The 12,252-nt window shown below is 35.0% G+C and overlaps 1 protein-coding gene across 1 annotated transcript in view; it reads right to left on the minus strand.

The window, feature by feature from the left end:
- EPHA7 (EPH receptor A7) overlaps positions 1–12,252 on the minus strand; it is a 178,847-nt gene that overhangs the window by 20,432 nt on the left and 146,163 nt on the right. The window contains exons 10-14 of the mRNA XM_083348159.1: positions 11,693–11,818; positions 6,730–6,915; positions 6,098–6,159; positions 4,113–4,322; positions 2,417–2,566 (exon numbers count right to left, since the gene is read on the minus strand). Coding sequence (XP_083204285.1) covers positions 2,417–2,566; positions 4,113–4,322; positions 6,098–6,159; positions 6,730–6,915; positions 11,693–11,818 — 734 coding nt within the window. The remainder of the gene's footprint in view (positions 1–2,416; positions 2,567–4,112; positions 4,323–6,097; positions 6,160–6,729; positions 6,916–11,692; positions 11,819–12,252) is intronic.

Below are 12,252 nucleotides of genomic sequence, written 5' to 3' on the forward strand. Positions count from 1 at the left end.
AATCATCTTGTGAGGTTATTGGTCAAATGGCGACTTGAACCTGGCCTAGATCTTTTAATATTTCATATAATGACATCTCAGCCACTACCCTGTCATTGTAACAGAGGTAGGCAGTGTAGTACCTTACAAAATTTTGGGACTAGAGTTTCCATAACCCTTGAAGGATATTAATTGAAAATATCGTGATCGCAATCCTGGGTATATATTTATTAAATTCCTAATCTTAAATTTTATAGACTAGTATAAACTTCAAATATTGTAAATGAAATGAAATACAGTACAAACTGCTAAGCAAACTGCATAATGCTCTAATTTCATTTTCTGGCTCAAGATTTGTATATGACTGGCTTAAATAAGGTAAGAAAGCATGAATTTTCTTACTTGCCTGTTCATACAACCTATTTTTCTAGATTTAAACAATTTATCCTTTCTCTTGCCAATTGGCATCTATAATACCCAACTGCTCAAACCAGAATGGAAATGCTCTGATGTTTCTTTTAGACTATTCGTTCATGGATTTTTAACAGTAATATCCCTATAGTAAATCTATTCCACTGATGGAAGTAAACCATTATTTTCAAGAAAATAAAAGAAACCCTGTGTTTGTGTGTGTGTGTGTGTGTCTATAAACTTTCTACAAATCCCTCATGAATCTTATCTGCTGATAAGAGATAAGAATGCCCTTAGTATAAAGTTTTTCAGATGACTGCACTAAAACAGCATGAAGGGCTAATGTCATAGCAATCATTAAAAAAAATGCAATAACTGCAACAGTCCACCCATTCATTTGTAAAGAAGGCCAAACTATTCTGTAGTTTAGAAGTTTTCCTGATCTTGATCGTAAAGTCAAGCACTATTATGCTTAAAGTTTTGATAAGATGAAGGAATCTTTCTTACCTGCATATAAGTCCATTTTTTCTAAGGAGTAAACATCTTCAAAAACATTAATAGAAGGAGTTCATATCCATAGAAAAGGACCAACAAATCCTTTTAAAAGACCTATATTGGATCCTATGAAAACAACTTCTAATCTACACCTGCATAAACAAGCCTGAGGCTAAGATTTAGGGTGTGGAGTACATGTTTTATAAAGGAAAAAATATGACACTTTCAACCCTATGACTAAAGATAGTAAGAAGGTGTATACTAGGTTATCTTATTTCAGAATATTTCTTCTTCCATTTATAAATGGATTATATTATTTTTTTGAAGATAATGGAAAGACAGCTGCAATGAATTATAGAACACAAATGTGAGAGATGAAAGATTATTCATTTCTCCTTTCCTCTCTTTTAATTTTTAGATATTTATTATTTCATTTATTTATTTTCAGTATTATTTACTGAATTTGGCTTCTTCTCTATGTTGGTGATCCAAATATAAAAATATTTCCGTATATGCCTAAGAAAAATTCTCACAAAAAGCTTTAAAGAAAGAAGCACTTATAAGAAGTTGATTTTGCGATCTCTGTGTCCAGGTAACCTACTAATCAATTTCTGAATTAATGTGTTCATCAAACTGTAATTTGTCTTTGGATTTCTAATTCTTTGAATTTTGTAATATAACTGTTGGATCAAAAATACTGAGATGTAAGTATAGGTGGAGACTAAAAAAAATAGAAAGATATCCTCTGAGGGAAAAGAATGTTCATAAACCTGTATTTAAATAATTTAATTTAATTTAATTTATTAATATTTCTATACCGCCCTTCTCCCGAAGGACTCATAAAGATTTTGGCCTGCATGTAGAATATAATATAGCAACTTCTGGGTATAAAGAATGTTCAAATGACATACAAAAAAGTTTCATTTTTCTTCCAGGTTTTTTTAACAGAGGAAATAAAGTACACAAAATCATTTATGTTTGAACATCATTGATACACCTTTTGTTTTCTAATTCTATCTGTCCTTTTAAAAATTATTTTATGATTATGTACCATAGCCAGTAACTAAGCAATCATAAACAAAATACCTAGGTACTGTAACTGTAGTGCTATGTTGGCGAATGATTACAAAGTTAGCATGAGCAATCCGGTCTGGTCTGACGGGTTCTGTTGTAATTATTGTTTTAAGTTAACTATCTTCTGCATTTGGGCAAAATTAGGGTTTAATTTGTTTTCAATATCTGTATTTGTGCATTCTGTTATTTATGTCACTGTTCACCGCCCTGAGTCCTTAGGGAGAAGGGCGGTATACAAATAAAATAAATAAATAAATAAATAAATAAGGCTAACTTTAAGAATAGGAAAAATAAATGTAACTTATAAATTAAGTTATTTATAAAATATATGTGGCTATTACTTTAAAGCTTCTCATGTGCTCCTGGGAGTAAAATAACGTGGCCATTTTTGCTTGTAAGTTTGACTTTTCCAACTCTATCATATTATAAGCAGTATAATTATATTTTGGCAACTTACATCTTGATTTGACATGTCCCAGTAAGGTCTCTCTCCATAAGACATCACCTCCCACATGACTATTCCATAACTCCATACATCACTTGCTGATGTAAATTTCCGGTACTGTATGGCTTCTGGACCTGTCCATCTTACTGGAATTTTGCCACCCTATGGGAGAAGAAAGTTTCTGAAACAAGCTCACTGCATATAGCAATAGCACTTAGACATATATACTGTTTCACAGTGCTTTACAGCCCTCTTTAAGCAGGTTAAAGAGTCAACATATTGCATCCAACAATCTGGGTCTTCATTTTATTGACTTTGAAAGGATGGAAGGCTGAATCAACCTTGAGCCAGTGAGGATTGAACTGCTGGCAGTCAGCAGAATTAGCCTGCAGTACTGCAATCTAACCACTGCGCTACCACAGCTCAGTGGTGGTGCATATATATCCAAGCATGTCTGTTGGGTAGTACATAGTATTTCAAACATTTTCGACACTATTACCATTGTCCCCTAATTAGATCAGAAGTAGATAAACCCAGGAACTATTGGCCATAACCTCTTACTTTTCCTTCCTGATATCCACACAACTCAAGTCTTAGATTTTCCATTGATTAAGAAGGAAGAGCAGCAAAGCCTCCCAATCACACTTGATGATCAAAATTTTTCACCCTATTCCATGTTATTGCTTCTCAAAACTTGCTTCGTTTTATAAATGAAAAAGCAAAAAACTTGGGAGTTGTGTCCAGTAGAGAATACAGGTTTCCGAAAAGCAAAACAATGCTAAAAACAAGTAATCCCTTTGGGACCTTTATGATGGTTTATGAAGAGCCTTGTCCTGCTGCTCCTACAGCTTCCACTTCTGTGCACTTCAACTTATGCATCCCATAAACAGGACTTTAAATAATGGTCAGCTGCTTCCCCTATTACGAGAGTTCCCAAACAGTATTAAAGTAATTTGATTTTTTTGTTTAACCTCCCCCCACTATTTTAAACAATTTTGAGGGATTTATGTAGAGGTTTATCACATCATCATTATTAGTAGTCATAGTGTTGTGATACAATAAATTTAGTAACCAATTCTTTTGTTAAGAAGATGACTTGTTAAGAGTTTAAGTCTAGGACAATGGTCAAGGATAGTTAAATGAAGTTTCCCTCAAGTGGAACTAATCTTTGGGAAATAACAGATGTTTCAGTTAGAAAGCCACTGGTTCTTAGATGATACAAACATTTTCCAGAGAACAAAATGTCTGAATGAATAAACAGTTCCCCAAGAAATTAAAAACAATCAGAAAGGGGAAGGGAAAGCAGAAAGAACACTGGATGATCTACGACAAAGATGTCAAACTGCCGGCCCGCAGCCGTCATCCAGAAGCCACGCCCACGCCATTGCCGGAAATGGCAATAGTCCCGATACGTCTCGTGACATCACGTGATGTCGCACGTTTGACATGTCTGATCTACAACATCTGGGGATATTTTGTGACTGTTTTATGTTCTACTTATAACATAAGTGATGATGTTGTAGTACGCAGTTTTTTATATTTATCAAGTAAGAAAATTTACAAAATCCGACAAAGCACAACCTCCCTTCCTAATAAATATCTAGTACATTCTCTTCCAAGGCAAATCCAACCTAATATCTTACTGTGTATGAAAATTAGAGTATATTGGGAGTGTTTTTGTTTTTTTCCTTTTAAGTGTACAACTCACAGTTGTGGTGTAGACAGCTTCAGGATCATCTTCTATAACTCTGGACAGACCAAAGTCTGATACTTTGCAAACAAGATTGCTGTTAACCAGAATATTGCGTGCTGCTAAGTCCCTGTGTACGTATCCCATATCTGCCAAGTATCTCATTCCAGCAGCAATTCCTCTCAACATCCCAACCAGCTGAATTACTGTAAACTGCCCATCGTGTTTCTGAAATGAAGACAAAAAGAGAGATGCTGATTAAAGTACCTGAGAGGAAGGAAAGTAGGCATGTTCAATCTCCACCTTTTAGAATCTAAATGCAGGATGGCATTCGGACAGGCGTATATAAAACTTTCTTTGGCTTGAGAGCTGATCTTTGAATATAAGTGATGTTTGTATCCGTTTTAGGGGTGTTTTCAGGAACGAAATGTGTGCTTTTATGTTCTGAAAGCATGTGCACAAATTCTTGTTATGTAAGTATATTTGTGTGTGTCTTTGTGGGTGTATCTGTGTATTTACATTCATTCATGCATGCATTCATTCATTCATTCATTCATTCATTCATTCATTCATTCATTCATTCATTCATCATAGTACTGTTCAAATGTTTTAAAAATGGAGAAACACTACAATTCAAAAATATGATTCCATACATTGCAAGCATCATTTTTTGAAAGAAGTGGGCATGATGTTTATCTAAATTATTTAATTAATGTTTAAATTATTAATTTATTTAAATATTAAATTAATAATTTAAAATAATGAAGAAATATGTCATTCTATAGTACAGCGGTCCCAAACCTTTTTGGCACCAGGGCTGATTTTGTGGAAGACAATTTTTTCACAGACTGGGGGGTGGGAATAGTTTTGATTTTGCTCGCTTGCCTGCTGCTCACCTCCAACTGTGTGGCCTGGTTCCTAACAGCCCACAGACCGGTACCAGGGACCCCTGCTATAGCATATACATGTTTGTAGCTGTACATTACGACCTTTAGTATTTGGGGGAAATACAAATTTATACTAAAAATTATTCATGCATACACTCATTTGTGCATAATTAATAACAATAATAAATGGGGGGGTATAAAAATACGGTAGCTAGATGAATCTGTATAAAGAACAAAATAAGTAGAGCAGAAAATTCCAGCCTTTTAAATTCTTTTATCCCAAATGAGAAACTTTTAAATTTGCACAAATTATCAAAAACCTTATCTCTTCAATTTTCCACACTGCAGCTAAAAAAAAAACCACTCCCATATTTACAAAGCAAACATATTTATTCACATAATAATACCTGAGCAGAATTGCTTTCTCAAGTTTTATTTCATGCTGTTGGATATTTTAATTAAAAGAACAAGCTAATCCCATGAAAAAGACACAATAAATCTAGCCTATTAACACAAATAGAACATTCACACATCCACGCATATACATGCAAATCATAAGCAGAGATTATTGACAGAAAACCAATTGCCGAAAAGGTTGGCAGTGAAATCAACACTGTACTTTAAAAGCCTTGAAATATATTTTGCTATTAATCTTATTCATATTCATTAATATTAATGAATGCTCCTAAGGGCCAAGTTAAGTTTCATATGTTGTCTGCCACAAACAATAAACTCATGTAAAATAATGCTAATGTAGGGAACTTAAAAAAGTGCTTCCTTGATTTTTGAACTATTTCTGCATTAATTTAACGACTGTCTTTTCTTCAATGGAGAAAAGCTATTACTGTGTTCCCACAACATGGCTCCAGGTCCTAGTGTGTGATGCTAATCAAAACCACTGTATCTATGCCATGTTGGATCACTTAGATGGCCAAAAATGTTGTTTGATCCTGTCTGGTCTTCTAATTTCTAATCTGATTTTACCAAGAGCATTCAGAGATCTCTTAAAATTTAGCGTGTTCTCATTTTACATTGAAAATGTTTTATTATGCTAAATTAGTAGCATATATATTTTATTTTTGAAGTGCTATATATATGTTTCCCTCAGGCACTCACCCTGAGAAATGCATCCAGTGCTCCATTCTCCATGTATTCTATTACAATCATTACTGGTTTTCCTAAAAGGAAGAAATAGAAAAAGGGAGGCATATTTGGTTTAAAGAAATTATATCTGAACAGAATGTCCCCATTTTGATAAAACATGTTGTTTCTTTGAAAGATGAATAATGAGGCATGACTGCTCTTAATGCTTCCAAAATAGTTCCTGTGATCTACTAAGTCCTTAAATGTCTCTGTACAGAAAATGATCATGACTCAAAACATTAAACCATACAAATCAAAATGTCAGTGTGTTCTTCTGTCTCCTGCTGTGTGAACTGAACTCTGGAAAAACGACACTTCATTTAATAAGAAAAGACATTGAAAATTTTATTTAACGTTAAATTTGACTAGGAAAAAATTGCTACAAAACATTGCCATGTCTTCTTCATGCAAAAATTTTAAGTTTTTTTTCTCAAGCTGTAGAATACATTTAATATCACTTTAGTTAGTCATGCATAAAAAGAGAAAAAAAGTCCATTACTTTATGTAGTACAATGATCTGATTTGAACCACGTACCATGGAAATTTTATAACAATGAGGTACAATTTGGAAAGTTGTTCAAAAATCACAACTGATTGCAACTTACCTCTGGTAACAACTCCTTCCAAATGAACAACATTGGGGTGGTCAAACTGTCCCATGATGCTTGCCTCACAAAGAAAATCCCTTCTTTGTTTTTCAGTATAGCCCACTTTTAAGGTTTTAATGGCCACTGCAACATCTCTTTTGCCTGGAAGCTTTAGACGGCCGCTGCATACTTCGCCAAACTCTCCTGAATTTAAAAAAACAAACAAACATTTATTTGCAATAGAATCATTTTAGTTCACACTGATAAGAAACAAGGCACAATGTTTTCATATATTGGAAAATGAAAATCAAACCAGTAAGAGGACAAAAGCTAATCCAAGCAAAGTTCAACACCTTAAAAAATTGGAAGTGTTTTAAACATCCCTCCAGTCACACTCTCCTGCTCCAGAGATTCTGGGCACAAGCAAAAAGCCATAAAGGAACAACAATAGAAAATAAGAAATTAAGAAAAATGATCAGTTTTAAAGAATTCAATCACATTTTGATCCCTCTTAGTTTTAGGAGAACTTTGGTGCAGGACCTGTTGAGATTCTTGAGGCAGAGTCTTGCTGTGTTAATCCAAGAACGGTTTAAGCCAGGGGTGTCAAACTCGCAACGTCATGTGACGTGTTGCGACATATCGCAACTTTTTCGCCATTGTCAGAACTGGGATGGGCACGGTTTCGGCATGATACATCCGGCCCATGGGCCAGCAGTTTGACACCCCTGGTTTAAACCTATTGCACCTGAGGAAATGGATATATATGACTCGGCCATGACTATGAGTTTGGCCAAGCTGCTCCTTAGGTTGCCTGGCTTGGCTAACTAACCAAGGCTGCTGGGGTGATAATGTGTGTATTGCATATATGTGTTTTTGCAGTGGTGAAATTTTCCTTGTGATGGGGGGCTTTCCTCCACCTCTTAAGCAGGTGTTGGTTCATCTTGTCCTCAAAAGGTCATTGCTGTATACCACCATACTGGGCAATTTAAATCCAGTGTTCAATTTTCCTTTTTTTAGGGAAGGTTATTAAGACTGTGCTTATGTAGCAGTTTTAATGGACTCTTAATAAACTAGGCTATCTGGATCCCTTTTAGTGAAAATTTAGGCCTGGGTATGTGATGGAGATGGCACTGGTTAGTGCATCCGTGCTTACTCTACTTGACGTCTCTGTAGTCTTCAATACCAATGACCATGGTCTCCTTCTGGATTGGTTCCATTGAGTGAGTGGGAAGTATTGTATTGTGCTGGTTCTCTTCCTTCCGGTGGAGTCAGTACCAGTTGATTGGGAGTAAGAGATCCCACCCTTGACCCTTACTATGCAGGTTTTTGCAAGGCTTGGTATTTTCTCCACTCCTGTTAGACATCTACACAAAACTGTTGGGTGAGATCATCCACCTCCATGGAATGAGGATCATTAGTATGCTAATGATATTTAATTGTACGTATCTACCCCTGATGCTGTTAATATTCAGTCTTGATGCCTAGAGGCTATGAGGTCTAGCTGGAGAACAACAGGCTTCAGCTGAAAGGACTATCTGGATTTAGAACCTTACCACATTTGGTACTGAACAGGTGGCTTTGCCCCAAGCAGAACTGGTATGCAACTTAAAGTTCCTTTTGGACCAACAACTCATGCTTGTGGCTAGGATGGCCTTTGCACATCTTCAATTTGTACACCAGTTGCATCTCTTCCTGAATTGATAGGCTCTGCTTAGTTATTCATGTGCTGCTCATGTCCTGAATGGACCGTTATAATGCACTCTACCCATGCCTGCCCTTGATGAGTGTTCAGAATTTCAACTGTTACAGAATGCAGCAGCACAGCAATTATGGATGCTCCTAGGGTGGCACACATTTCACTTTATATATAAACTCTCCCATGTTAGATTCATGGTTTTTATGGTTATTTTAAGATGTATTTTTATTGTTTTGTTTTTACTCTGTACCACCCAGAATCACATTCATGAAATGGGAGGCCACATAAATTTAATAAAATAAAGGGCTAAGTCTTTGTTTCTCTGCTGAAAGATAAAAGTTTGGGGCCTAAAAAAGTATTCTACAAACACACACAACACATTTTACATATCAAAAACCTTAATGTAATTCTAAAATCTACTATTAGTAGATTTCTAACCTATAGCTCCCATTTATCATAAGAGCCACACCAAACTTTTCCTGTCCAAAGGGATCTCTCTTCTTTTCTTCTATTGGCTGTCAGGGATCACGTCTATACTTTATTGTAGATAATGCTGGCTTGTTCTTAAAAAGGGCTGGCTGCTTCCACTATACCTGATCTGTCAATGAGGAGGAACCCAGAACATTCTTGATGGATGGATCAAAGAGAACAACTAGATTCTTATGGGAGGAAAGAGGTAGTCAGGACCATAAGGCTTTACAGGTAGTCTGGACCATAAGGCTTTACAATCAGCACTGTAATTCCTGAATTTACCAAGAAACAAGCTGACAACCATTGCAGCATCAATGGTATTGATGTAGTATCTCTGTAACAACCTGGTAAAGTTTTTGAATAGTCTTCAAGGCAATCTTAACTATACGTAGCGGTTAAAAGAAGTAGAATTTAAATATTGGCTTCCTGTTCTAAAAAGGCTCAAACCTGTGCACTTGTCAAAGCCTGGGGCCTCCATATATTATTCCAGCAGATGCCTGAGACGATACCCAAATTATAAACCTGCTTCATCAAGAAGACTGCAACTCCATCTAGAATTAGCCTAGAGACTAAGACAAAATCAGCAGCAAATTGGTCTTGCTAGGATTTAATTTCAGCCTTTTATCAAATCCAAATAAAGAAGTATTTTTAAACATCATCCTTAATTACAGAAGCCCACCAAAAGAAAGGCATACAAAATATTTAGTTCTGTAAGTTCGGGCTCTCAGTGTTCAATAGTTTAGCTTAGTCTTCAGCAATACAAAAATTACAAAAAAACCATATGCCACCAACAGAAAAAGCAGCACACTAGAGATTGCCTATTATACTGTACATAGGCACTGCTGTCTACCATAAACTTGTCAGCAGAAAATTACAGTGCAGTCATCAAAATCAAACATGCACATCAACCACCAAAAGACTAAGAGCTTTTATTCCATAGACAATTGCACTAGAATAACAGAGGAAAGTGCAGAAATTTCAGTGCCACTCATCGCAGAGAAGTTCTCTACTCTTACATTTTATGAATGAAGTGGACAGCCATTCTTGATTATCAATCTAGGGTATTTGGAGCATTTCCCTCTTAATATTCTTTGGTAAATATGGCTCCTGAGTTAAGCTATAAAGAAATTCATTTTAAATACTTATGCTACTGGCACTTTTCAATTTGCAACTCTGGACAAAATAAGAAATATTTATTTGTATGTCAGTCCCTTGAGGTGGGCAAGGTCAGAAAACAGATTCCACAAATCTGACTGGAATATACTTTATAGATATAAGTAGGTTATAGAAACAGAATCTTGAATTTCTGATGGGAGTTTTCTCTTCTTTACTTCCTCCCTCTTTTATCCCAGTCAATTAGAGGGAGTCACTTTGAGCTTCTTTCTCAAGCTTTCTGTTTCCTGGGCTTAACACATGTTTATTCAACTGGGGTCTGTATCTAGTGTCTCCAAAGTCATCTCCGTAACTCTCTGCGGTATATGTGTATTTGGAGCTTCTGAAAAGCTGCCCTGTGTATCTGCCAAGGGTGGAAAAAAATAAAATCAAATTTTCCCAGTTTTCCCAGCAGTAGTCATCTTACTAGAGAACCATCTTACACAACAGTTTGCAGAGAGGATCCATTTCCCATGGTCAATTACCTATTTTGTGAAATGAAAACACTTATGGCTAAGTATTTATAAGTATAGTGGTAACACAGAGTAGAAATTCTTATTCAAATGCTATTTGTAGAGGTTTTGTGAACTTCATCTGAAAAATCATATATTAAATAGATTCTGATTCAGAATGTACACTGGAATATAATTTAATTGGCCATATGATTCCTGTGACTGCATTCCGATGATCATTTATTTAGGATTATATATATATATATATATATATATATATATATATATATATATATATATATATATATATATATACATATACATATACATATATATGTGTGTGTGTGCGCGCACACACACACACACACATATACATACACATACACACACAAACACACACATATGAAGTGACTGGAAATTATTTCTATGTAAATATTCATAAGATTGATTTGTCTTTCATATATTTTTTTAACAAAATCATTTTCTTCTTTAAAAATTTCCTGTTATTGGTGATCTTTAAAAAAAAGGTCTTTAAAGATATACCATAAAACAACAGGAAATCAAAGAATGTTTCCTCCAGGAGACTTAGGTATTTGACATCTTTCTTGCCTCTGGATACTTAATTTCACTACATGAACTAGTGTCACATCTCTTATTAATGCAAACAAATGGAAACAGGTTTTCAGAGCACGGAATGTGGAAAAAGGAAAGAAAGCAATGTAATGACAATTAGTATCACCCCTAAGGGTCAAGAGAAGAACTTCAATGAAATGTGTTAGGAATGTCATCAAAAATAGTCCCTGAATTAAAACTGGCTGTATAAATCAACTCCTAGTTGGACAAATATGATCTAACTTCAGAGAAATATCCTTTATATGCACATAGATTCCATTTATAATTTAATAAAAGCATTTGGTGAAGTGTATAAAGAATCTGCATTTGAACTCAAGTGTAATTTTTTCTTGTAATAATGTGTAAGCCAAAACAAATTATTTGAATTATAATAAACAACGGTATTTATTTTTTCCTAAATAAAAACAAATCTTTGGGACCACCGGGTTTTTACATATTTGGTTTACATCCGTTGCCTCTAATTACCCTGATATCAGCAAAAGCGTCATAACTAAATATAATTATTTGCTTGTCACCATGAAATGTGAGTTTCGATTTGCCTAGACATAAGAATCGTATATGAAGCCAGTCATCTTACCTGCACCAATCACACGCTCTATTTTAATACAGGAAGCATCTAACTCCTTGGCGAATTGATGGACTGCTCTATTGGGATCCTCGTAGGTTTCAGGGTCAATGTAGGTTTTGGTGCCTGGAAATTTAACTGTAATGATGTAAGAAAGCATGACTGTGATGAAGCAAACCATTTATGTTGCATCCAACCCCGAGATTTAATTACATAAAATATTCCCTAGAACTGGGAAGCTTTTGTTAAACCACGTGTGTTTCCACATGAGGGAATCCTAGCTGAAACAATCAAACATTGTAAAGACATTCCGATTTTTCTTCCTTAACAGATTTTCTACTCTAATTATATTATCAGGATATATATACAATATAAATGTGGTATGAATACATTTAATAAATGGTATTTCTTTTTCATCTGGATCTCTTGTAAGCACACAAGGAGGAAGCAGGGTGATTGCATTAGAAAATATTTGGTATACAAGGTAATCAAGTATTTTTCCAGAAACACTCAGATTTGCTTATGTTTATGGCCAGCAATTTTAAAGGGTGATCAAATAGAAGACAGATTAA

The sequence above is a fragment of the Vipera ursinii genome (genome assembly GCF_947247035.1).
Source record: "Vipera ursinii genome assembly, chromosome: 1".
In the NCBI taxonomy this organism is placed as follows: Eukaryota; Metazoa; Chordata; class Lepidosauria; order Squamata; family Viperidae; genus Vipera; species Vipera ursinii.